The 25742-nt window shown below is 32.1% G+C and overlaps 2 protein-coding genes across 3 annotated transcripts; both read left to right on the forward strand.

The window, feature by feature from the left end:
- Positions 1–552: 552 nt before the first annotated feature.
- LOC145334684 (uncharacterized) lies at positions 553–18677 on the forward strand. Its single transcript, XM_080180250.1, has 14 exons — positions 553–653; positions 2436–2556; positions 3757–3855; positions 4556–4657; positions 5236–5337; positions 5757–5858; positions 7847–7954; positions 9808–9909; positions 10550–10651; positions 11609–11708; positions 12120–12223; positions 15288–15386; positions 16856–16957; positions 18086–18677. Exons 2-14 carry the CDS (start codon positions 2439–2441, stop codon positions 18625–18627), a joined length of 1782 nt encoding a protein of 593 aa, XP_080036376.1. The 5' UTR covers positions 553–653; positions 2436–2438; the 3' UTR covers positions 18628–18677.
- A 109-nt stretch (positions 18678–18786) lies between these two features.
- LOC145333830 (uncharacterized) lies at positions 18787–25504 on the forward strand. Of its 2 annotated transcripts, none has more exons than XM_080179084.1 (6): positions 18787–20172; positions 20526–20623; positions 21690–21766; positions 22511–22608; positions 23224–23286; positions 23950–24448. In XM_080179084.1, exons 1-6 carry the CDS (start codon positions 18925–18927, stop codon positions 24010–24012), a joined length of 1647 nt encoding a protein of 548 aa, XP_080035210.1. In that variant the 5' UTR covers positions 18787–18924; the 3' UTR covers positions 24013–24448. The 2 variants fall into 2 exon arrangements, with proteins under 2 accessions (XP_080035210.1, XP_080035211.1); XM_080179085.1 differs by lacking the exon at positions 23950–24448 and adding an exon at positions 24551–25504 and having other exon boundaries at positions 18791–20172.
- The last annotated feature ends 238 nt before the right edge of the window (positions 25505–25742 follow it).

Here is a 25742-nt window from a genome sequence, read left to right on the forward strand (position 1 = left end):
TTAAAATATGTTTTTTAACTTGTTGAGAACTTGAAAGGTTTATTAGAAATTGATATATTAAGATACAGACAAATATTTAAACTTTACTACTCTATATAAATACTAGTATATTTTCCCTAGCCTCTAGCGGAGGCCTGGGAAAAGCTGGAAAATAGTTTAAAACCAGACACAGACATTTATAAAGCTTTTCTGTAAAGTACAACCACTTTAAAACTACAGTTTCAGAGATCTTTAGCTTCAAACAAAAAATCATTAGGTACTTTAAATTACATAAAGATAGCTGACGGGTTTTGTTGTTACTCAAATATTTTTTAAATAAATAATTTCTTAGCCTGACCGCACTAAGAATTAGACTGATTGAGCATACAGAATTAAGTTCTGGATCAACTTTGCTGCTACAAACAAATTGTTATCAAAGATTTCTTTTGTTTATCAAATCTTAAAATAAAATTGAAATTACATTGTTGTATATTCTGTGATCAAAGTGAAAAATTGTATAATTATTACAATTGTTTGTTTTGATTTTTTTATGAATTAGCTACTATTGTTGATTTAATTCTTTTTATTTTGGTCATCTGTGAAACTTTCCAGGTAGAAAAATGTAATCATAATTTTAGATTCTATTTGCTTTGGTTTTCTCTGAAATTTTCCAGGTAAATGTATTTGTATGTTTAAATATTATAGGATTCATATTACATAACCCCTTAAGGTTGAGGAGGGGAGGGTTGCAATGATATGTTTTAGGGATAAACATTCTATAATTGGGAAGGGACAATTTTCATTTAAAGGGTTAAAATGATGAGTGAAAAAAATGTTACATCTCTGAAGCTCTTTATAGTGCCTATAAAAAAATAACCAATAATAGACCATTACACAGACTAATTACCAATGGCAGGCCAGTGCACATTTTAATTGACCAATGGTAGGCCAGTATGGACATGCTATAGGTACACCCAGAACTGTGCCTGTGTCACCCTTATGCTAATGTCGTATGGGTGAGTTGCACCTGGACTGAACAGTCAACTTGTCAACTCAAGGCCAGACTCTTGGTCCTTCACCTCATACCCGTAATACAGTAGATTAACAGACAACCAACTCTCTGTGATGCACGACCTTTGTCTGAGAAGTCCTAACTGTGCATGGTAACGAGTTGCGCCTGTTTCGGGCCAAAGCATTCCCCCCACTCTAACTATTTACGTCGCGCATCTGACATAGTAGCAGTGGGAACCATTTTTAACGTCTTTAGTTATGACGCGGTGTCGGACCGAGATTCGAACCTAACACCTTCCCGACGACGAGCGGATGCGCTACGTGTTGAGCCACGGTCGCGGGTCTGTGTCACCCTTAACATGGGAATGATTTTTTTATGGACAGGGTGTTAAACATAATATATTTCAAAAAGTTTTGGGGTGAAACACACCGTTACCCTCTCCTCCTTTGAATGAGTTTGTGTTTAGAATGATTTTTTCATCCTTAATTAACAGTAACAGGATCTCTGTTTGTCTGTATCAAAGGATCACAATAACCTCTGAACTGATATAGTTATCATGTACGGTGTAACTTTTCCTGTGAATTAATTATTTTAAGCGAGGGTACTACCACCCCCCCCCCCTCCCAAATTCTTGTAACTTTTTCTTTCAAAACTAAAATTGAAAGTGAGGTGGGTTAATTTCCTCACCTTAAGGCCCTCAAAAAGCATCTATTGGCTTATTTGCTTTCAAATTCATAAAGACCTTAAATAATATAAGCATATTTTGTCAGGGAGTAAGGGAGGGGACAATGGGCAATTAATTCAATTTAAGAGGGTTCGTTGAAAAGCAATACAAACCAGATTTATCAAGAAATTTTTACCAAAAATGGAAAGGGATCATGGTAACCTAATTTAGAACAAAATTAAATTATCAACACATCACAATGTAGTAAACATTCTGTAATTAATCACTAGAAAAATCTTGTTTAGAACTACCTCAACCCGTCTGATATATTTATAATTGACCCCAAATTCAAGCGTTTCTTAGATTATTTAATACATAAATATCACAGTAGAGTTTCCATACATGAAAAGACATTTTCTTGGGAAAAAATATTTGTTAAAACCAGCGATAAATAACAAACTTTTCTGTCTGCATATTCTAAACTAGCTCAGCTAGTTAGCGGGGCATTGATGCGCAAGTCCCCAAAATCAGTAAGAATCTGCTGTATTCCTGCACATTCCCTTTAAGCCAGTCCCCAAAGTCTTGAGACTCCTTAAAAATTGAATATTCGATCCATTGTCCCCTCCCTTACTCCCTGATATTTTGTACTTTTCTAGTAAATAGAAATATGTTTTTTTTTTAAATGGACGTTAACAGTAAGGGATAGATATAAATTAATTATTTTCTAAATAAAAAGTTACTAGTAAAAACAAATATGAAGTAATATCATTTTTTTCTAAGGAAATGGTTACCAGTAAGGCCACAGAGTTGTTTCTCCACTTATGTGGGAAGGGGGAGTTAGAGACAGTTGCTGACCTTTTGGGACAAGATCCTAATCTCATCAAATGTAAGGATGAGAGAGGTAAAGATATTTTCTCGTATTCATTCGAATCCGGTGGATAGGAACCGGTTCTCATCCATACGAAAAAACTATGTCTAGCATCGTATTATATCCAGTTTTCTACGAATATAGAAATGTACAATCATAAGATTAAAACCAGTTTTTTTAGCTGGTGCCTTCGGCACCACAGGGCTAAAAAAACTAGTTTTAATCTTATAATTGTACATTCTATATCCGCGGAAAGCCGTTTATAATACGATACGAGAAATAACTATTCTCGTATTCATTCAAAACTGATGGATTAGAACAGGTTCGCATCCATATAAAAAGTATGTCTAGCATCATATAATATCCAGTTTTTACGAATAAAAAAGTGTACAATTATGAGATTAAAACCAAATTTTCAGCCCTGCGATGCCAAAGGTTTTAATCTTATAATTGTATATATATTAAAGAACCTTGAAAAGGGATCTAGAAAATATTCTTTTTATATGTAGATGAGGGGAAGAGTGCAATTCAACATAATTTTGAAAATTATTTGGTTACTAAAATTATAGGGTTTTTATCACTTTTAGATGTATTATAGATAATTTTATAGAAAGATAGATATAGATAGATAGTTAAATAGATAAAAAGAGAAATAGAAAAGATTTAAATACTGATATAACAGCAACAGAATATATGTCTTTCTTGTATCAGTAGTCTAAGCTTCTCTCTCAAGACAAGTTAGCAATTGATACCCCCCCCCCTCTCCCAACATAAAAAAGTGGAGGGTTAATGTACAATAAAAGGCCTGTACAGTTTTAGCCATTAGAATAAAAGTGTAGATGTATAATCCAGACAACTTTGCTGTAGTAAAACGGACACTTAGCTAGCAGAAGATAATGAATTGAATTTAACTTTGCTTTCTCAATGAAGCTATAGTTAGTTTTTCACTGAAGGGTTAAAGTGGCAGTCAATGTCAATGTCAATGTCTGTTTTATAACTTCATTAAGTTAATTTTATCATCAGAAAGTTTGACTTTATCAGCTATCAACTGATATCAAAGACAGAAAACAAAATTGGGTCTTTGCCTTGTAAAGAAAGTTGCATATAGCTCTTGTCCCCTCTATGCTTTTAATTTAATGATGGTAGTAGAAGGGTTTGTAAAGTAGAAGAAAAGATAAAGAAGAGATTAAATAATACACATTGTAACAAAATGTTAATTATAATTATTTTCAGGTATAACAGCATTGTTAGCTGCCTGTAGAGGAGGGCAAATACGTGTGCTGCAGTATCTATTGGAGGCTGGAGCAGATATTACTGAAAGAGATAATGATGGTATGAATTATTATTTAGTTCTAGCTTTATGAACACATATTTACTAATCATAAAGAAAAAAATAAAAGAGAGGAATCGAAGCAACTAGAAGACGAAAATAGGCAGTGGGCCTAGAGGCCTACTCAGCGCTGTTGCCGCGCTAAAATTTATTGCTATTCCACTACTTTTCAAATGGGAGGATTAAAAATTATTTTAAAAAAATATTTTTTTACTTTTTACTATTTCCATATTTAGGGCAAGAATATTAGATTAGATATTTTCGTTTTAATGTTTTAATTAAAAATTACATAGAATTTTATTTTTATTTTAAAAAATTTGTTCATAAAAGATGAATCCTTTTCATAATGAACATTCACCTGATTCTGACCGCCCACGGCTGTTTGCTAAATATCGCTTTTCTTTTTATTCACATTATTATTTATGATTGACTTACAAAAAGCCCTGGGCGGTTTTTGATTTTCGTCTGCTTCTAAATTTAGGGATGGGGAAGTAGTATTTTACCATGAAAAAGGGGTGAGTATTCATCCTCTTATCCTTTTTCCTTATGTTACTAATCAAAAAATATTGTTGAATAGAACGAAATATAGATATATTAGACGTAAATAAGTAAATTATATACATCAGAAAGAATGAAGGATAACAAAATTTGATGATGGATAAATATTAAAACACAAATGTTTTTTATTATGATGATATTCAGGTTATACAGCACTGTTATTAGCCTCATTTGATGGAAACCTCTCTGTGGTACAATATCTTGTGAAGAAGGCTGGTGTGCAAATTAGTGAAAGAAATAATGTTGGTTAGTTTTATTATTCAATTGTGTCTTTAGGTATATTATAATAAACTAGCGGCTTCGCCCCTAGCCTATAGGGGCTTTGCCCCAAGAGGTGTTAAAAAAAAAATTAAGGTGAAATTCGTAAAAGGACCAGAAAAATCTTTAGAAGAAAAGAAAAAAGGACCAAGGAAATCTTCTGCAAAAAAAGGGACCAAGGAAATCTTCTGCAAAAAAAATGGGAGTGGGAAATTTTCATTTTTTGGGGGGTTGAAGGTGTCCCACCCCCCGAGAAAATAGCTTAAAACCACCACAGGACCGATAGGTATATACCATGAAGAGTAGAATCCAATCGGTTTAGTGGTTACCGAGATCTTAAGCTTCAGACGGACGGACAGACAGACAGACATCAAGCTACTTTGTATTATAGATATAGATATATAAATAGATTGATTGATTTTTACATACAAAAAAGACATATAGATTAGTAGATAGATAGTTAGACACAAAAAATACATAAATACACAAGAAAGAAAAAAAGTTAAAAAAATTGTTTGATAAATAAATATTAAAAAACAAATGTAAATAATTATAATTATTTTCAGGTGAAACAGCATTGTTAGTTGCCTCATATATGGGAAACCTCCCGGTGATACGGTATCTTTTAGAGGATGCTGGGGCAGTAATTAATGAAAAAAATAATTATGGTAGGTTTTATTATTCAATTGTACTTGTAATTATGTACTTATCAATTATTGATGGATATAAAAAAGATTGATAGATTAGTAGATAGATAGATAGGCAAAAAACATACATAAGAACAAATGAAGTTTTTTTTCAAATTCATTCAAATACTGATTTATATCCGGTGGATTACAACTGTTTCTCATCCACAAGAAAAAAGTATGTCTAGAATCGTATTATATACAGTTTTCTACAAATATAAAAATGTACATTCATAAGACTAAAACCAGTTTTTAAGGCTGTGCCTTTGATATCTTGGGGCTAAAAACACTGGTTTTAACTTTGTACATTTTATATCCATGGAAAGCTGTTTATGAAACAATGCAAGAAATAACTATTATTTAAAGCTAAATATTAGATCTCAAATGTTAATTATTTTCAGGGGATACAGCACTGTTAGCTGCTTCATCTCAAGGGGACCTCCCTGTGATACAATATCTATGGAAGGAGGCTGGGGCAGATGTTAGTGAAAGAAATAATAATGGTGATAAATAGAGAGAATGATAGATAGATAGACGTACAGACAGAATAAAGATAGATAGATAGGATCCTGAGTAACAGATAAATATTATTCACAAATGTTAAACTGTGTTTGAAAGGTATATCTAAAATATTCTCTGACACATGATTCTGCTGACACAAAATATATAAGAATAGGCCCCCAAATAACAAGGGGATTTTAAAGTTTATTAAAAGCGAAGCTTTTCTATAATTAGGGTCGGTCCGTCCGTTCGTCCGTCCGTTCGTAACGGATAGCTTTTTTGGTTAATTTAGGCATGTTAGAATTGTCCTGTCGATTTCAAACTTCCTGTAGAAGTTAGGTACGAGTTAGGAAGCGTAGCAACTCTATAATCATTACCAGAATGTCCGTACGTCCATTTTAAACATGTTGATTTTTTTACATTTTTAACAACGAATTTGTATGTGACCTAATTATTCGATTGGTCTAATTTTTGGTATACTGATTCCTGGGACAACAAAGTACAATATTATAAGGGAAGCAACTCTATAATCAACTCCTAAAAATGTAAGTATGTCCATAAACATTATCCTGTATCAAGCAGTTTTCTAACAAATATACTTACAATTTTGCTTTGACTCTTATACATTTACATTCTGATTATAATTCGGTTCTGACATTATACAAGTATTAATGTCTGTTTGTATTACCGTTTCAGAGCTTCGCTTTTATGGATGTTGTTTTGGTTAAATTCTTGCTTACAAAGCATTTTTCTTCATAATGTAATTAAAACATTATAATGGTAAAAAATAGCTCATTTGATGATTTAAAAAATTAATTAAAAGTTAAAGATTTAGGATATATGTATGAATTAACATACAAATTATGATTATTTAGAGTTAACAAATAACAAAACTGGAATTCTATAATTTTATTTGATTTAAATTACCTAAAAGAATGAAAAATACATACATAGAAGATATTTATATCTTAAAAATATTTTTAAAAAAAATTTGAATAACCTTATTTTATTTCATATTTGTATATGATATAATGATATTTACATTTTACATAATTTTAGCCGAATTTTAAGTGTCTTAAATGGGTAAAAGATAATGTAACATGTTTATGTTACTTCATTGATATTGTCAAGAATTAAATTTCTACGAGTTTAATCATTTGATGAAATCAAAAGACCTATTTTTCTCTATACTAGAGTACAATATTTATGAAGCAAAACACTCTAAAAGCTGGGAATTTTAACCAAAAAGGAAAGAACATCAATATGTAGCAAAATGTTATTAATGTATACCTAGTAAAAATACACTTTAAAATCCTAATGAAAATCAAAGTGGACTACAATTCCTATTTTTAGCTCTGCAGTACGATTCTAAAGATGTCAGAGTATATTTTTAAAAGCGAAGCTTTTCTATAATAAGGGTCGGTCCGTTCGTCCGTACGTCCGACCGTCCGTCCGAGATAGATAGCTTTTATTCGTTAATTTAGGCATGTTAGAATTATCCTATCGATTTCAACTTTGCATGATGATTCCTGTAGGAGTTAGGTACGATTTAGAATGCGTAGCAACTCTATAATCATTATCAGAATGTCCGTACGTCCATTTTAAACATGTTGATTTTCTAATTTTTTAACAGCAAATTATTATGTGATCTAATTATCCGTTTGATCTGATTTTTGGTATATTGATTCCTGGGACAACAAAGAACAATATTTTAAGCGAAGCAACTCTATAATCAAATCCTAAAAATGTAAGTATGTCCATAAACTCAATAAACATTATCCTGTATCAAGAAGTTTTTCAACAAAATTACTTACAATTTTGCTTCGACTCTTATACTTTTATATTCTGAAATCAGTTTAGACACTATACAAGTGTTAATGTCCGTTTGTCCTACCGTTTCAGTGCTTCGCTTTTATGGATGTTGTCATCCTTGTTGATATACTATTCAAAATTAGATTAAAAACAGTATAATGATTATGATTATTTTTAGGTAATACAGCATTGTTAGTAGCAGTAGCCTCAAAAATAGGAAATGTCTCTGTGGTCCAACATCTCATAGAGGAAGCTGGGGCAGATATTAGTGTAAGAAATAAAGATGGTAAGTTCTATTAAAAGCGAAGCTTTTCTATAATTAGGGTCGGTCCGTCCGTCCGTACGTCCGACCGTCACAGATAGATAGTTTCGTTAATTTAGGCATGTTAGAATTGTCCTATCGATTTCAAACTTTGCATAGTGATTCCTTTAGTAGTTAAATAAGATTTAGAAAGCGTAGCAACTCTATAATCATTACAAGAATGTCCGTACGTCCATTTTAAACCTGTTGATTTTTTTTACTTTTTTAGCAACAAATTTCTATGTGATCTAATCATCTGATTGATCTGATATTTGGTATGTTGATTCCTGGGACAACAAAGTATAATGTTATAAGCGAAGCAACTCTATAATCAAGTCCTAAAAATGTAAGAATGTCCATAACATTATCCTGTAGCAGTTTTTCAACAAATTTACTTACAATTTTACATTTATATTCAAATTATTCAGTTATGACACTATAAAAGCTTTGCTTTTATGGATGTTGTCATCCTTGTTATTTAATAGTTTCTATAGGTATATCTATAATACAAAGTAGAACGATGTCTGTCTGTCCGTCTGTCTGTCTGTCCCTTAAGATCTCGGTAACCACTGAACCGATCGGATTCTACTCTTCAGGGTATCTACCTATTGGTCCTGTGGTGGTTTTAAGCTATTTTCTTGGGGGGTGGGACACCCCCAACCCCCCCAAAAACCAAAAACCCCCCCCCCCCATTTTTTTTTTTTTTTTTTTTTTTTTTTAAGGAGATTTCCAAGGTCCTTTTGATTTTCGCCATAATTTTTTTTTATCACCTCTTGGGGCAAAGCCCCTAGAGGCTAGGGGCGAAACCGCTAGTTATAATAAAAGTAGATAGATACATAGAGAGAATGATAGATAAAATGACAGACAGACAGAAATAATGATTGATAGATAAGTAGCATAAATGATAAGCAGATAAATATCAAATGTTAAAGGGAGTGTGAATGTAAAAATTTCTCATCTGATTATCAAATCTTAACATTTTCTAAGCACCTTTCACTATAGTGATCAACCAAAAACTTCCTATTAATAAGAATATCAAGGATTTATGACTTAATTTTGTGGCATTATGGGAGGGAAAAATGAAAAAAAAACAAGGAAAATCTGAACTTTTTTGTTTATTATAGTGTTTCTAGGGATATTTAACTTGTCATATATCATTTACTAACTGTTAATGATTCATTATATGACATAAAATTGCCAATTTATGTTTTAATAACATAGTAATTAGGACATAAAGATCTATTTTAAATACATGTTATTGATAACTGTCTACAAAGGGTTGAATCTCAGAAGTTATTTAAATTAATAATATCCTTTTTTATTGTGTCGGAAAATAAATAACCCACTTAGAATATTTAGATTACACTGTTTATAAAGAAATATTGCACCTTTATTATTTTTAAATTTGTAATCAAAAGTGGGCGAGAGATGGGCCAACTGAAGTTACTTGGTTACTAATGAATAACCTGTTTTTAGCTTTGTTATTGTATTTAATATTAAATAAAAAATATTGCTTATTTCATTAATTTTTAAGTAACTATAAATCGGTTAAAGGCAAGGATTATGTTAACCATTAGGAAAAATAGAGAACTATGTCAACAAGTTTAGTTTAATTTATAGATGGATAAAAAGACAATTAATTGCACATTTATATACTTGGAAAAAATTTCTTTCAATCTTGGATTTAGTAAAAATCATTGGAAAAAGCCGTTTTTTAAGGAAACGAGAGCCCCAGTTGCCCTATCTTTGAGATTATATGAATGTTATGATGTTAAGACTTGATAATCTGATGAGAAATTTTCTCGTTCACAGTCCCTTTAATGATTAATGATTTTCAGGTAATACAGCATTGTTAGTTGCCTCAGCAACAGGAAATGTCTCTGTGATACAACATCTATTTAAGAAGGCTGGTGTGGATATGAGTGCAAAAAATAAATATGGTTAGTTTTATTATTCAGTTGTATCTATTATTATCAATATAGTTAGAAATATACTTAGGTATGTAGATGGATAGATAGATAGATATGTTTACTAATCAAATATGGATGAAGAAAAAGTAAGTGATATACATTATTATATAGAAAGTTAGGCAAAACAAAATCATATATATAAGTAGTACTGAGCTGGTTCTTTAAATCATTTAGTGGTGAGCCATATCAAGGTGAGCCACCCTATCTGGATCACCCCGATCTAGCTCACCACTAAAATGATTTAAAGATCCGGCTCAGGGCTGCAGACCTGCACTCTATGTCCCTGAAGGCAATGGGTGTATGCTGATAATAAAGAGGGATTGTGCCTAGAGTGACAACTACAAATGTACTATAATGGGCGGATTCCAGGTGACTTGGGGTGTAGCAGGACATGTTGGAGGCTACTGGAGGTGATGCAAGGTGGAAAGGGAAAGGTGCTCTAATCTCCTTCAGGTGTCTTGATATATAATAGCTTTTACATCCCCCTTTACTACAGATGCTATGTGAAGGGCTAGGCAGTCATATATACAAGAAAGATAACAAAGGATAACAAAATTGATAGAAAGATAAACATTAAAACACAGTTGTAAATGTGTATGATTATTTTCAGGTGAAACAGCATTGTTAGTTGCCTCATATAACGGAAACCTCCCTGTGGTACAATATCTTTTAAAGGAGGCTGGGGCAGATATTAATGAAAAAAGCAAAGAAGGTAAGTTTTATTGTTTAACTGTAAACTTAGATATATGTTTAATACTCAAATTTAAGATAGATACATTAGTAGGTTGATAGATTAGTATAACACATACATTAATGACATGATTGATAGATAAATATTAAACCACTAGTGAATGGGTGGTGCAGGCACCACCTAAAAAATTATATTATATTGTCTTATCCCTGAATATTAACCTTTTTTCTTTCGTTGTCTTAACCCTGAATATTAATCTCTTTCTCTCTCTCTATCTCTCCTTGTCTCTCTTTCTCTCTCTAAATATTAAGATACTACACATAAAGATTACTAAGACTTTAGTTTTATTTTTTCATAATTTTTTAAAGATTAAATGTCCCTCTCTCTCACTTCTCTTTTCTTTTGTCTTTTTTTTATTTCATCATTTTGATTAAAAATTTATAATTTTGCCTCTGTTTTTTAAAAATATTTTGGGATCCTAATATTTTTTCTAATTATCGTCCTGAAAGGGTTAAAATGTTTAGTTAAATCTTAAATTTTAGTTTAATATCTGAACATATTACAGACGCATCGCTAGTATCAAATTATGTTTAAAGCAAGTTTTCTTTGATTTACTATTTTATAAATTCAAATTTTCTATTTTATAAATAGAAATTTAATACTTTAATATAATTCAAATTGCAACATGGAATGAAAAAAATGAATTTATTCTTCATAGAGTAAAATAATGGGTCTTATTTTTCTGGTCAATGAGAGTTTATTATAAATTATTGAAGCACTATGAGTATTAAATTAAACTATCTACTATTGGAAGATTCGAGCTCATATATAGACGTTTATTTCCTATATAGATCTGTCATGGATCTTGATGCAAAAAAGCAGGCCGTTTTGTAAATGTTAAAAATTGGAAGATTTCATTAAATAAAAGTTATTGCAAATATACTTAGTAAATAAATGTTAATGATTATTTTTATTCAGGTTATACAGCCCTGTTAACTGCCTCATTGAATGGAAAACTCCCTGTGGTACAATATCTTTTGAAGGAGGCTGGGGCAGATGTTGGTGAAAGAAGCAAGGAAGTTATGTATTTTTATTTAGTTGTAACCTTAGATATGTTAACTTATCAAATAAGGATAGACTAGCGGTTTCGCCCCCATTCTCTTAGGGCTTTGCCCCAAGAGGTAATTTTAAAAAAATAAAATAAATTAGTTAAGTAAAAAAATAGGGTGTTATTTTGTTTTCTGTAGGGGTTGGAGATGTCACACCCCCCGACAAAATAGCTTAAAACCACAACAGGACCAGTAGATATATTCCATGAGGACTTGAATCCAATTGGTTCTGTAGTTACCAAGATTTTAAGCTTCAGACGGATGGATGGACAGATTGACATCAAGCTACTATGTATTATAGATAGATACATTAATATGTAGATAGAAAGGTAAAACATATACTTTCTTAACATAACTGGTTGATAGATAAATATTAATTCAGGTTATACAGCACTGTTATTAGCTGCAGGAGCAGGAAACCTCCCTGTAGTACAATATCTTTTGAAGGAGGCTGGGGCCGACATAAGTGAAAGGAGTAATGATGGTAAGTTTAGATATTTAGTTCTAACTATATATAGTTATGTTTACTAATCAAATATTGATGGATAGAAAGAAAAGAGAAACATAGAGTGATAATCAGGCTGGAAGAACAATGCAGACCTGCTATTAGGAATAAACTGTACAAATTTTGGTATGAAAGGCTGTATTGTTTTGATTTCTTCCCAATAAAAAAGTCGGCTATAAATGGTCGAATTTCTTTATTAAAACCCTTTGATTAATTAGTTTCAATATTTTTCAAATTTGGTGAGGGACTGATGTTAGCAACACTTCTCCTTAGTTTTCTTTTTTTTATAGATTTTAATACATTGAAAAATATAGAAAAATATAAAATATAAAAACGATAATTTTAAATATTTTAATAAACTTTAAAGACTACGAAGCAAACTAGGTATATGACAATCAGATTAAATGTTTTTTTTGTGAATATACTAGGGTTATGTTTATATCAAATATCGATTTTAAAAGTTTAGTTTCACCATGGTTTTATATCAATAAAACTTTGAAATGTTAGACATTTATCATCAGATGTTTTGTTCAAACTGCTATGTTATACACAAGTAAAATTTTATGATGAAATAATTTAATTTAGAACAAGGATGACAACATCCATAAAAGCGAAGCTCTGAAATGGAAGGACAAACGGACATTAAGACTTGTATAATAATCAGAATGCGAATGTATAAGAATCAAAGCAAAATTGTAAGTAAATTTGTTGAAAAACTGCTTGATACAGGACAATGATTATGGACATACTTACATTTTTAGGACTTGATTATAGAGTTGCTTCGCTTTTAATATTGTACTTTGTTATCCTAGGAATCAGTATACCAAAAATCAGACCAATCAGATAATTAGGTCACATACAAATTTGTTGTTAAAAATGTAAAAAAAATCAACATGTTTAAAATGGACGTACGGACATTCTGGTAATGATTATAGAGTTGCTACGCTTTCTAACTCGTACCTAACTATTACAGGAATCACCATGCAAAATTTGAAATCGATAGGACAATTATAACATGCCTAAATTAACGAAAAAAGCTATTTAAAAAAGTAAAAAAATAAACATGTTTAAAATGGACGTACGGACATTTTGGTAATGATTATAGAGTTGCTACGCTTTCTAAATCGTACCTAACTATTACAGGAATCACCATGCAAAATTTTAAATCGATAGGACAATTATAACATGCCTAAATTAACAAAAAAAGCTATTTAAAAAAGTTAAAAAATCAACATGTTTAAAATGGACGTACGGACATTTTGGTAATGATTATAGAGTTGCTACGCTTTCTAAATCGTACCTAACTACTAAAGGAATCACCATGCAAAATTTGAAATCGATAGGACAATTCTAACATGTCTAAATTAACGAAAAAAGCTATCCGTTACGGACGTACGGACGTACGGACGTACGGACGTACGGACGGACGGACGGACGTACGGACGTACGGACGGACGGACGGACCGACCCTAATTATAGAAAAGCTTCGCTTTTAAAAAGGGGTTACAGCATTGATAACTGCCTCATACAACGGACACCTCCCTGTGGTACAATATCTATTAAAGGAGGCTGGGGCAGATATTAGTGAAAGATGTCATGATGGTAAGCTTTAATATTTAGTAGTATTTATAGGTAAATTAAAATAAAAGCGAAGCACTGAAATGGTAGGACAAACGGACATTAACATTTGTATAGTGTCAGAACTGAATAATCAGAATATAAATGTATAAGAGTCGGATCAAAATTATAAGTAAATTTGTTAAAAAAACTGCTGGATACAGGATAATGTTTATGGACATACTTACATTTTTAGGACTTGATTATAGAGTTGCTTCGCTTATAACATTGTACTTTGTTGTCCCAGGAATTAATATACTAAAAATCAGATTAATCGGATGATTAGATCACATGAAAATTTGTTGTTTAAAAAGTAAAAAAATCGACATGTTTAAAATGGACGTACGGACATTCTGGTAATGATTATAGAGTTGCTACGCTTTCTAAATCTTACCTAACTACTAAAGGAATCACCATGCAAAGTTTGAAATCGATAGGACAATTCTAACATGCCTAAATTAACGAAAAAAGCTTTCCGTTACGGACGGACGGACGGACCTACCCTAATTATAGAAAAGCTTCGCTTTTAACAAGGATTACATCAATAATAACAAAATGCTAAAATCAGATGGCAAGACAAAAAACTCTTATACAGTGTCAGAACTTAGTAAGGAGCGCATAAGTCTTAAATACAAACGGATGAACGTAGGGATGGAGTGGGCTAGGATAGGGTTAATATTATAGGTGAAGCTTTTCTATGATTAGCATTGGTCCATCTCTCTGTCCATAAAGGTTAGGTACCAGTGAGGTATTTTGCTTATTCAGTTCTTACACTCTAAAAGAGTTAGCCTAGTTCACAAAAGACTAAGGTCGACCTTTGGAAATTTTAGGTTGACCTAAAGAAGCTTTAGGTTGACCGATTTTATAAAGGCATTTGTTAGTTGTACTTGTTTAGGTTGACCTACAGAATAAATTGGTCGACCTCTAAAATTTTTTTTTTTGAACTGGGCAAATGTTTGTTTGTCCTAAGCTTCGTTTTTCTGGAAGTTGTCATTCTTGTTGCTTCTATAGCTAAAAATTAATGCTTTCTTGCATGGGGTTGGAAAATATGCAAGTTTTTCAACATACATAAAACTATACCATAAGCATAACAGTATTAAAATTGAATTCATTGTTGTTCTAAAGTTTTTTTATGTTCAAAGATGAAAGAACAGGTAGCTTTTTAGATGTTACATATTTCCCCATGTTTGTGAGAAAGGTTTCGTGATTTTTATCCAAAAAATCTATTCTTCATTTTTTTAATCGTTCACTTATTCATGATTTTTTGGTGCTTCGCTACTTATGGATGTTGTCATCCTTGTTTATATCTGAGTGATGATAAAATAAAAGTACATTTTAAGTTTCAAAATATACATTCATGTTTCTGTCATATGGGGAGTTTTTTTTTCAACAAAACATTTATACTAATGCATACCTTATTACACAGGAGATACTGCATTGATGGCTGCAGCAGAGAATAACCATCCTTCAGTGGTCAGCTTTCTTGTAAAATTTGGAGCTCCCCTGGAGGATAAAAATAAAGGAGGTACAACAATACAAAGTTTTATTTCTTCAAATTCTGCATTGTAAAGCTTTTATATAAAAATTCTATCTTATAATAAATTTAACCTTAACAGTTAGTCTCCAATCCAGACCTTTATGCAGCTAAGAGGGGTGTGATTTAAATTTTATAATGACCCTTGAAATTAATTAGGGTGTACGAAAAAAATTTGCAGGCTTTGTGTGCTATTTTATTAATTTCATGACATTAATAAATTTTTTTCTCCATAAGTTTATATATGACTCAATAAGTCACTGTATGTAAACTAGGTTTGGGCCGGATATCCGGTGTGGCCGGATATCCGGCCATTTTCAATATCCGGCCGGATATCCGGCTCTATAATTTTTTATACTTTACACCAAAAATCTCTGCTTTTTAAAATCTTAAATGGCTATAATTTTCTTATTATTGAAGCTAGAAGAACATTTTTTCTGAATAAGTTTAACTTTATGTTTATGTAAATTTATATAAGATTTCTGAAGAAATTTTTTTTTACTACTTTAATATCTGTTGATTTGGCCGGATATCCGGTAATTTGGCCGGATAACCGGATATTTGCCGGTTATCCGGCGTTGGTCGGATATCCGGCCGGTTACCGGATATCCGGCATTTGAAATCAGCCGGATATCCGGTATCCGGTATCCGGCCAAAAAAGTATTCGGCCCAACCCTAATGTAAACATATCATATGATGATCATAATCTGAAGCCATCAGCTTCAATAACAATAAAAAAGTAATAGGCAATGAGAAATTTTATTTTAGGTAGATGAAAATTTTAAAAGTTTTCCATTTTCATAAAAACACACATTTTTATAGTAAAATCTCTAAAAAAAATTTGGTTTAACCTCTGTGAACAATGAGATTACCGTGGTGTTTAACCAAAATAAGAAAATCTGACGTAATTCATTTTTGAAATGTCTACCATGAGTTCTAGAAAGTTTTCAAAATAAAAAAATGCCTATAACTTTTTGGGAATTGAAGCTAAAGGCTTCAAATTTGGGATGTTTGGTCTTTTGTTTCAGTCTTTTAGCAGTTGAAGCAGTGTTTTTCTTGCAGGTTTCCTTTCATGCCCAAGTCATTTTTTTGTCTTTCTCAAATTTATGTGAATTTAGTTTCAATAGTATTTTTATAAACATTTTTCAGTGGAAGCAACAGACATGAGATATTTATAAGTAAAAAATTGCACTTAAGGAAACCATTTAAAGTTTGGTTGAGGCCTGGGCCTGAAGGATTAAACCTAGAATCTGAAAATCGACCTAAATACCTAAATTTTATATAACATTGTATTACAAACGTACATTCTAGTATTTTGACCCTAAGAAATGCTTTGTTAAAGAAAAATATATTTTCTCCTTTCTTGGAAACCCTGCCAAGTTTGCTGGTACCATGTGACGGTCAGGATTTTCTTATTAAAAAATTTCTGAGTAATGTATATTTTTTCTAATTATTTTTAGAGCACAGTGCACTATATTGTGCTTCTTACCGCAAAGTTCAATCAGAATGTGTGGAAATTTTGTTGTTCTATGGTTCCAGCCCTGATGATATTGTTGATCCAGGTAAATAGGCAAATATTTTTTTCAATTTTGAATATTTATATAACCACCCCTCCCGACAGAACTATGACTTTGGCAGAGAACAAATAGGTTAGGTTATAGGCTAGGGAGCCGAGCGCCCACGGCTAGGCAGGCTAGGGGGCCAAGCACTTCGGCTAGGCAGGCAAGGGTGCCGAGCGCCGCGGCCAGAGTTCATAGTTCTGTTGGGGGGGAATAAAAGTTTTTAAAATTGTAAAAAAATATTTCTAAGAGGATAATACCTTATTTGTTACTAGTGGCTTCGCCCCTAGCCTCTAGGGGCTTTGCCCCAAGAGGTATAATTACATCTTAATAATTTACATCTATTACTTACCCAGCAGAACGGATCACAAATTTTCGCACCTACCCAGCAGGAAAACATTTTGCGATTAAATTCGCAAAATTCGTAAAATTCGTAAATTTTGTAAAATTCGTAAATTTCGTAAAATTCGTAAAATTCATAAAATTCGTAGGTAAAATTTGTAAAAAAAAAAAAAAAAAAAAAAAAAATGGGGGGGGATTTTTTGGTTTTTGGGGGGGTTGGGGGTGTCCCACCCCCCAAGAAAATAGCTTAAAACCACCGCAGGACCAATAGGTATATACCCTGAAGAGTAGAGCCCAATCGGTTCAGCGGTTACCGAGATCTTAAGCTTCAGACGGACAGAGAGACGGACAGACGGACAGACATCGTTCTACTTTGTATTATAGATGTCTTTTATTTTGAATATTTGCATTAACTACATTGCAATTGTAATGAAAACACAGGTAATGGAAGTTACACATAGACTGATCATAAGTTTCATTTGTACAACATATTGTACAAGGAAAAGCAATAACAAATAGTGTATGGGGTAAGGCAGGTTGATTTTTTAAAGGGGTAATATAAATTAAGACCATTAGAAAGCTTTTGTTAAAATTTACCAGGTCCTAAGAGGGGGACCTAGAGAAGTTTGTCAAAATTTGACCTAAAAAATTACTGCCTTCACCCCACATACCCTTTAAAGTCTATGAGCACAGCATTATCTTTGAAATACACAATTCAAATATCTAAATTTGTATTGCATTCTGTGATGGGATAAAATATTACATTTAATTACCTTTTATCTTATTTAGAAAATTACATCAACAATTTGGACACAACGAAAATCCCAACAGTTGGCGAACGGCCACCAAAATCAAAAGAAGTACTGATTAGTTATCTTGCCTCCCATCTATGCATGGCTACAAAATACAGGAACCATCAGGTGTTAGAGTATTTTTTTCTGAAGCTGGATGAGTATACAAATAAATTGATTACCAACTCAGATGTATACAGAATTCTCCACACTTCAAAGCAACAACAAAATATTGTGTACAAAACTCTCCTGGATATTGCAAACCAAAACAATGATCAAGTGTCAGCTAACATAATTATGAAGTATGAAAAAATAGTTCATCTAGAAGATCTAGAAGATTTGTTGGAATGCACAAGGTTGTGCTTAAAAAAAGAAGAGTTACAACTATGGAATGTGAGAAAAATCAATAAAGAAAAAGATAGCAAGTCTGGTTTTCTTGATTGGATAAAAAAAAATCAAGAAAAGATCAAAATGTGCCTTTCAATAATTGTGAACCCACTTCTTTTATCTATACTACCTTGGGCTATGGACCAGGAATGACAAAAAGTTTAATATATATTAATAAGGTAGCTTTACCTGGAACTTGTTCTTAAATTTCTAAATTTAAATTAAAAAATGGGGGGGGCGGGCTATAAGAATACAACCTTTTTAGGAAAGACTAAGATAATTACTATCTCTACTTATTTAAAATTTGATTTATTTTAACTGTAACATCATCTTAATTGTTATGATACTTCTGTCAATTCTTGTACTGGACTTAATAGGTACACTTCGATAAATCTGAATTCATATTAAAAACTAATTGTTGTTCATTCTCAGAACTCGGATATAAATTTGATGTATTCCCTCAGATCATTTAATGTCAGCGAACTTATGAATGAGAATGAGACAATAAACTTTGACTGCCTTCTATCCAACGAAGATACCATAAACAGACAACATGAACATGCCAGTCAAATTTTTATGTGTATTCTGTTAGTAAATCTTATTGTGTATATCACTGGCTGTTTCCTGAGCACTCCAACTTGGATTGCTGTGAGAGTAGGTATTATAACTAAAGATTTACAGGAGTATGCTAGATTGAAAGAGTGGATAGATAAAGATATGGACGTTACTGAGGATGAAAAGAAAAGATGCGTGGATCTAGAAACAATGGTTCCCTATATGAAAAAGCAACTTATATTCTATATGTTGATGAAAATATTTTCAAAACTTTTCTGGCCAATATTCATCGTACTTCCAAATCAATATGATTATTTGTTATCAAAAAATCCAATAGAATTCAAACTAGGAAAATACAAGTCAGACAACATTTGGAGGGGGACAAAGTTTATCGAGAGTTCAGTAGAAAGCACATTACAGCTTGTAGTTATGCTCTGGACACTTCTACCATTCTTTTCTTGTATGCCAGAACTTGGATGGTCTGAGTTTGGTTTGAAAGGGTTGCAGGGGATGGCAAATATTATATCCTTTAATTCATACAAACCTGGATATATGGCCATTAGTTGTGGAAAGATTTTCTTTGCTGTGTGGTCAATTAGTTGTGGTAACAGTATGTTGAGACTGAGAAAACCAGGCTTGAAGTTTGGCAGTAAAATGAAGGCATTAACTGTATTACTTCCAAGTTCCCTTTGCCAAACTATAGCAAGACTTTTTTCTTTGTGGAACTTGATGTTGATGGATGGAAGTGGATGGATTAAATATGGTTTATTTCTTGGCATCCACACAGTTCTGTGCCTTGTTATCAAAGTAACGGTAGAGACCAGAAGTAAGAAGAAAACAGACAGAATAATTGATGGAATAGATTGGAAGAGATTTAATAGACCAATATTGATCTTCATCAGCTGTGTATCTTCAACATTCTTATTCCAGGATATCCATTCAGATCAATCATCCCGACATCATTACCCAAAATACAATATATTAAGCAAAGCCCTGTTTTTTGTGTTGGTATTCTGTGAGAATTTACTACTGTGTACTCTTCCTTTCATTGTACCTGGACTTTACAACGATGCAAATGATCACTCATTTGGTAGAAACCTTGCCATTGCAGTTTCTCTTTGGATTATAAGTGTTACATTAGAGGTAATATATAAATCTGTTTTAAACTGATGAAAAAGGGTTTTCCAATCCTAACCCTTACATTTAATTAACAAGATGTTTAATAGTCTGTAATTATGTCTGTTTGTACTTAATGATCATGCTACCTACTGAACCAATATGAAAAAAAGTTTCTCATAGGTCCTAGAAAGATTTAAGGTTATTTTGGAGGAGAATTTCCCAGCAGATAATACCACCAAAATAAAATAACCATAAAATTTTAAAAAGGGAGGGGGGAGTGACATTCACAACCTTTTTCTTTTAGTCACTTGTTTAAATATTATTGACACAATTATATGCTATTGGTATTATTTAGTACTAATAATTATCTTTATTAGGTAGTATATTTCACCAAGTTTCATGTTTGGAAACAGATATTGGGAATCAAGGAAATCAAGGACAGAGAAGAATATAGATCATACACCTTCAAAACAAGGTAACTTCTATATCTTTAATACAAAGTAGAATTATGTCTGTCTGTCTGAAGCTTAAGATCTCAGTAACCCCTGAACCTATTGGCTCTACTCTTCAGGGAATATACCTACTGGTCCTGTGATGTTTTTAAGCTATTTACTTGGGGTTGGGACACCCCCAACCCCCACCCCCTCAAATAAAATCATCAAGTAGGAGGATAATGGGTAAAGTAGGTGAAAAGGGGGGATCTTGGACAAAGTAGCTTCAGACAAAGTAGCTTCAGGACAAAGTAGCTTCAGGACAAAGTAGCTTCCGGACAAAGTAGCCTCCTAAGGAAAGTAGCCTCCACTGTTAATAAAGGTCATGGCCGCAGCGCTCGGCCCCCTGGCTTGCCTAGCTGAGGGCGCTCGGCCCCCTAGCCTATAACCTAACCAAAAAATTGTAAAAACGTTATTAAAAATTGTATAAAATATTAAAAATTGTAAAAATCTATCAACATCTTTTTGCAAAATCCACTAAATTCTAAGCCACCTATGTATTATCAGTTGATGAAATTTTTCTTAAATAAATGTTCTGAGGCTAACATAGGTTAGGTTAGGTTATAGGCTAGGGGCCGAGCGCCCGCGGCTAGGCAGGCCAGGGTTCCGAGCGCTGCGGCCATGACCTTTATTACTATTGGAGACTATGTTTCTTAAGAAGCTACTTTTCTTAAGTAAATGTTCTGAAGCTACTTTGTCCTGAAGTTACTTTTTCCGAAGCTACTTTGTCCAAGATCCGAATAGGGGTAATGATATTTTTGCCCAGAGGTGAGTTTTAAATGAAAATTTGGTGCAACATCCAAGTAATATCATATATTTAGGATTTCTATTAGTGCAACTTACATACCATCAAGCAACTATTTAATATTATATCCCATTTAATCAAATTCTGGTTTTTGCCAAGGGTGTACAGAAAGCCGAAATACAATAAAAAAGTATACAATAAATGATGTATTAATTAGGTTGATCTTTAAAGAAAATATACAACAAATTATGTATTAATTAGGTTGATCTGTAAAGAAAATATACAACAAATTATGTATTAATTAGGTTGATCTGTAAAGAAAATATACAACAAATCTTCTGTACCTTCTTTCCGTGTACTTTAGTAACACACGATTATACAGGTAAAATTTATAATTTTAGAAAAATGGGGATAGATGTCACTGCTTTTGGTCTACCTATTCTATTGACATCAGGAAATACCCTTTAACCAATTTCTTTTCTAGGGGGTTTATTTCTCCCTTATCTTTCTCTTTCCATCTCTTTTCTAGGGGGGGGCTTATTTCTCCTTTCCCTTTCTCTTTCCCTCTAAAAGGACGTCAATAGAAAAGATAGGCCAAAGCGGTGACATCTATACCCATTATCCTAGGGAACTAAACACAGCTACTTTAATATCAGCTTAACAAGTTATTTGATGAAAGTTAGATAATTAGATAGATGCTTATTTTATATTAAAACAAGGATAACAACATCCATAAGTAGCGAAGCACAAAATAGATGTATTATGAAATAGACAAACGGGCAAAATTATTTATTGAGCAGATTATCTGTTATGATAGCAAAGAAAATAAAGATAGAGAATATGCAAAAACTTAAAATTACAAAACCTTAAAAAAAATATTTATGTCTTTGATAGTTGTTAAACGAAAAGTGGCTGCTTAAAAGCAGTCCGACCGCTATGGATGTTTTATTGTTAATTAAGCTCCTTAATAATGGGAATTTTGTCAAAAAGTTTCAACCTTGTATCTCTAATAGGAGCCGAGAAAATCACTTCTTGTCTGACGGACGGACGGGCGGACATTTAGAATTATAGAGTAGCTTCGCTACCATCAAATTGTACAAAGGCTTTTATTTATTTTATTAAACAGGGGTTGAGAATCCATTCGGCTATGAAGATAATACTGATCCAAATGATGTGAATAATTTGATCTGGAGACTTGACATTGAGGAAAAAATTTTCCAGCAGGTGGGTTTAAATACATAATCACAGAATCAAAAAAACAATAAGTATTTATTTACAAATTTTTCCTACTGCCCATATTTTAAAAACAAAGCATTTCTATAATTAGGGTCGCTCCGCACGTCTGTAACGGTTAGATCTTTTGGTTAACTTATACATGTTACAATTCTCCTATCGATTTCAAAACTTGCTAAATGATTCCTATAACAGTTAGGTACAATTTAAAAAACGTAGCAACTCTATAATCGTTACCAGAATGTCTATTTTAAACATGTTGATTTTAAATTTTTAATAACAAATTTTTATATGATAAAATTATCCGATTGATCTGATTTTTGGAATACTGATTTCTATGACAACAAATTATAATGCAATAAGCGGAGCTTCTCTATAATCAATCCAAAAGTTTATGTATGTCCTTCAACATTATCCTGTACGTAAGCAGTTTTTAAACAAATTTACTTTTAATTTTGTTTTAACTTTTATACATTTATATTCTGATTATTCAGTTCTGACACTCTACAAGAGTTAATGTCCATTGGTCCTACCGTTTCAGAGCTTCACTTTAATGGATGTTGTCATCCTTGTATTTAACACTATTTAATCCTACTTCTATACCAGAGCAAGCGTAGAGATGATGAAAATATAGATGAAAAGGAACTTCCCTTGAAGAACACCAATCAGGTTTTGAAATAATTTTTAAATCTGCTTTTTCACAATATTACCACTGAATTAAATTAAAGTTAAAGGCGGGTTTGGTACCTGTATACTGTATAGCACATCTTTCTTGAAGTGTAAACAGTTTCTGTCCTATAAGAAGAAAACAAAAGTTTTAGACATTTATATCAAGATTAAATCCCATAATTTTCAAAATATTCTTACGAGGGTTTTTTGAGAAAATTAGATTTTAAAATTTCAAGTTCAATTTTCATCCCCTAGGAGTTACCGCATCATGACAAGAAAAGCAAAGATTATTTATTTTAAATTTTGTACAACTTTGATTTTATGAAGTCTTTCATAAAACCTCTCTATATATGATTTATTTAATCCTGAATTTCCGTGACCTTAGCAAAGCAACTGATAAAAATGGCCATTAATTAAGTCCCTTTAGGAGTGGTTTTATAAAGAACTCTATAAAAGCAAACTTGTTCAAAATGTTAAATAAATAATCTTTGATTTTCTTGTCATGATTATGCGGTAACTCATAGGGGATGAAAATTGAACCTGACAACCATCTCTTTTATTGCACGACATTTGTTTGAATGTAACTGGTCATAGTAATTTTATTTTATCTACTTTGGTTTGGGTTCAAGGCATAACCCCCACTCTTACTATTAATTTCTTAAGGGGAGTGTAACTGCAGTTGAATATGAAAGAAATATTGTTGAACGCTTAGTAAGAGAGAGGTAAGAGAGATAAAAAGGGAGAAAGAAAGATAAAGAGAAAAGAGAGAGAGTGGGAGTTGAATTGCTATGCTGAACTAAAGTACCTTTAACTCGCGACCGTGGCTCTACACGTAGCGCATCCGCTTGTCGAATAAGTTCGAATTTCGACATAACACCACGTCATAACTAAAGACGTTAAAAATGGTTCCTACTGCGACAATAATAGTTAGAGTAGGGGGAAAGCCTTGGCCCAAAACAGGCACAACTTATTACCATGCAGAGTTAGGACTTCTCAGACAAAAGTCGTGCAATCAAAGAGTTGGTTGTCTGATGGGTGTTATTAATCTAATACCCCGGGTGTTTGGACAGAAAATGAGACATTTGAAGGGGTAAAGTAAAGGGGCGATGAACATTATCGTGTTATTAGCCAGCTGGGAAAAACATTTTATCAGGGTATGCGTGAATCTCTTATAATATCCACGTATTCTATATCTATTCTCAAACACATACATAATAAAATCGCTTTAAAAATTTTATTTAAAATCTAAAATAATACATTTCAGGTTTAATGTCTAAAAGTTTTAAGAAGAAGAAGCTTTTTCGAGCGAAAAAATATGAAGTTACCAACAACAAACCCCTGATATTATTAAATAAAAACTTCTTCAAAATAATGATATTAATTTATTTATATACCAGTGATTGCGCCCCTAGCATCTAGGGGCTCTGTAATGTATTAGAAGTGGTAATGAAGGGCAGAAAAAAAGTCGAAGTCCATTCTAAAACGTAATTCTTAAAAAAATTGTTTTAAAACAACTCCGGTACTTATGTGAAGCTGTCCTGAAATGAAATATTCAATCGGTTCAGTAACAGATCTAATATGAATATACAGATGACTACCTCCTTGCCTTTTTCAATGACCTTTTTCGTCTGCTAACAAATTGTTTTTTGAAACTTGGTTGAAACTAGGTGGGCGGAAAATAGCCTAAAACCACCCGAAGACATTTTTGTGTTCTATAAAAAGTACAGCAAATGCAGACCCACAATTTCCGAGATCATTAGCTTCAGATAAAAAAAAACTTACTACTTTATAACAATGATGATATGCATTTTCTAACATTTTTAGACTTTTAAAAACAACGTATTCATCTTATTAAAACAATTTTACCGTTGCAGCTAAGTGGGAAACACACTAAAAGGATTGGTCGCCCAACGTGAGGCTCGAACCTACGACCCTGAGATTAAGAGTCTCATGCTCTACCGACTGAGCAATATAAGCAATGCTGTTAGTTTGACTAAAAATTGTATTGCAAAATGTTTCACATTTTTCCCATGTTCAATGATTTATTGACAATCTGTATTGAAATATTTTTTAAAAACTTTTAAACCTTTTTGTTGTTGTGTTTTTTTATGACTATATTAGTCATGTTAATTATGATTATAATTTTTAACTAATGTATAATATTGTAATTTTTTATGATTGGATATGATTTGGAAAATAAAGTAGTTTTTTAATCAAATTTTTTTTTCATAAAAATTGATATTTTACATTCTGTAAGTGGGGCTACTCTTAAATTTTGTTTGTACGCCTGTTTTTTTTTCACTGCAGTAATGAAAAGATATCTTTAGGAATTTTTAAGGGCTTTAATTTCAAAAAGAAATTATTCTAAATAAAAAATTTAATGGTAGCTGCAATAATTTTATTATCATATATAAAAAAATCTTAAATTGTAGAAATAAATGTTGTTAAAACAAGGA

The sequence above is a fragment of the Acartia tonsa genome, chromosome 12 (assembly GCF_053477335.1).
Source record: "Acartia tonsa isolate MP-2025a chromosome 12, ASM5347733v1, whole genome shotgun sequence".
Taxonomy (NCBI): Eukaryota; Metazoa; Arthropoda; class Copepoda; order Calanoida; family Acartiidae; genus Acartia; species Acartia tonsa.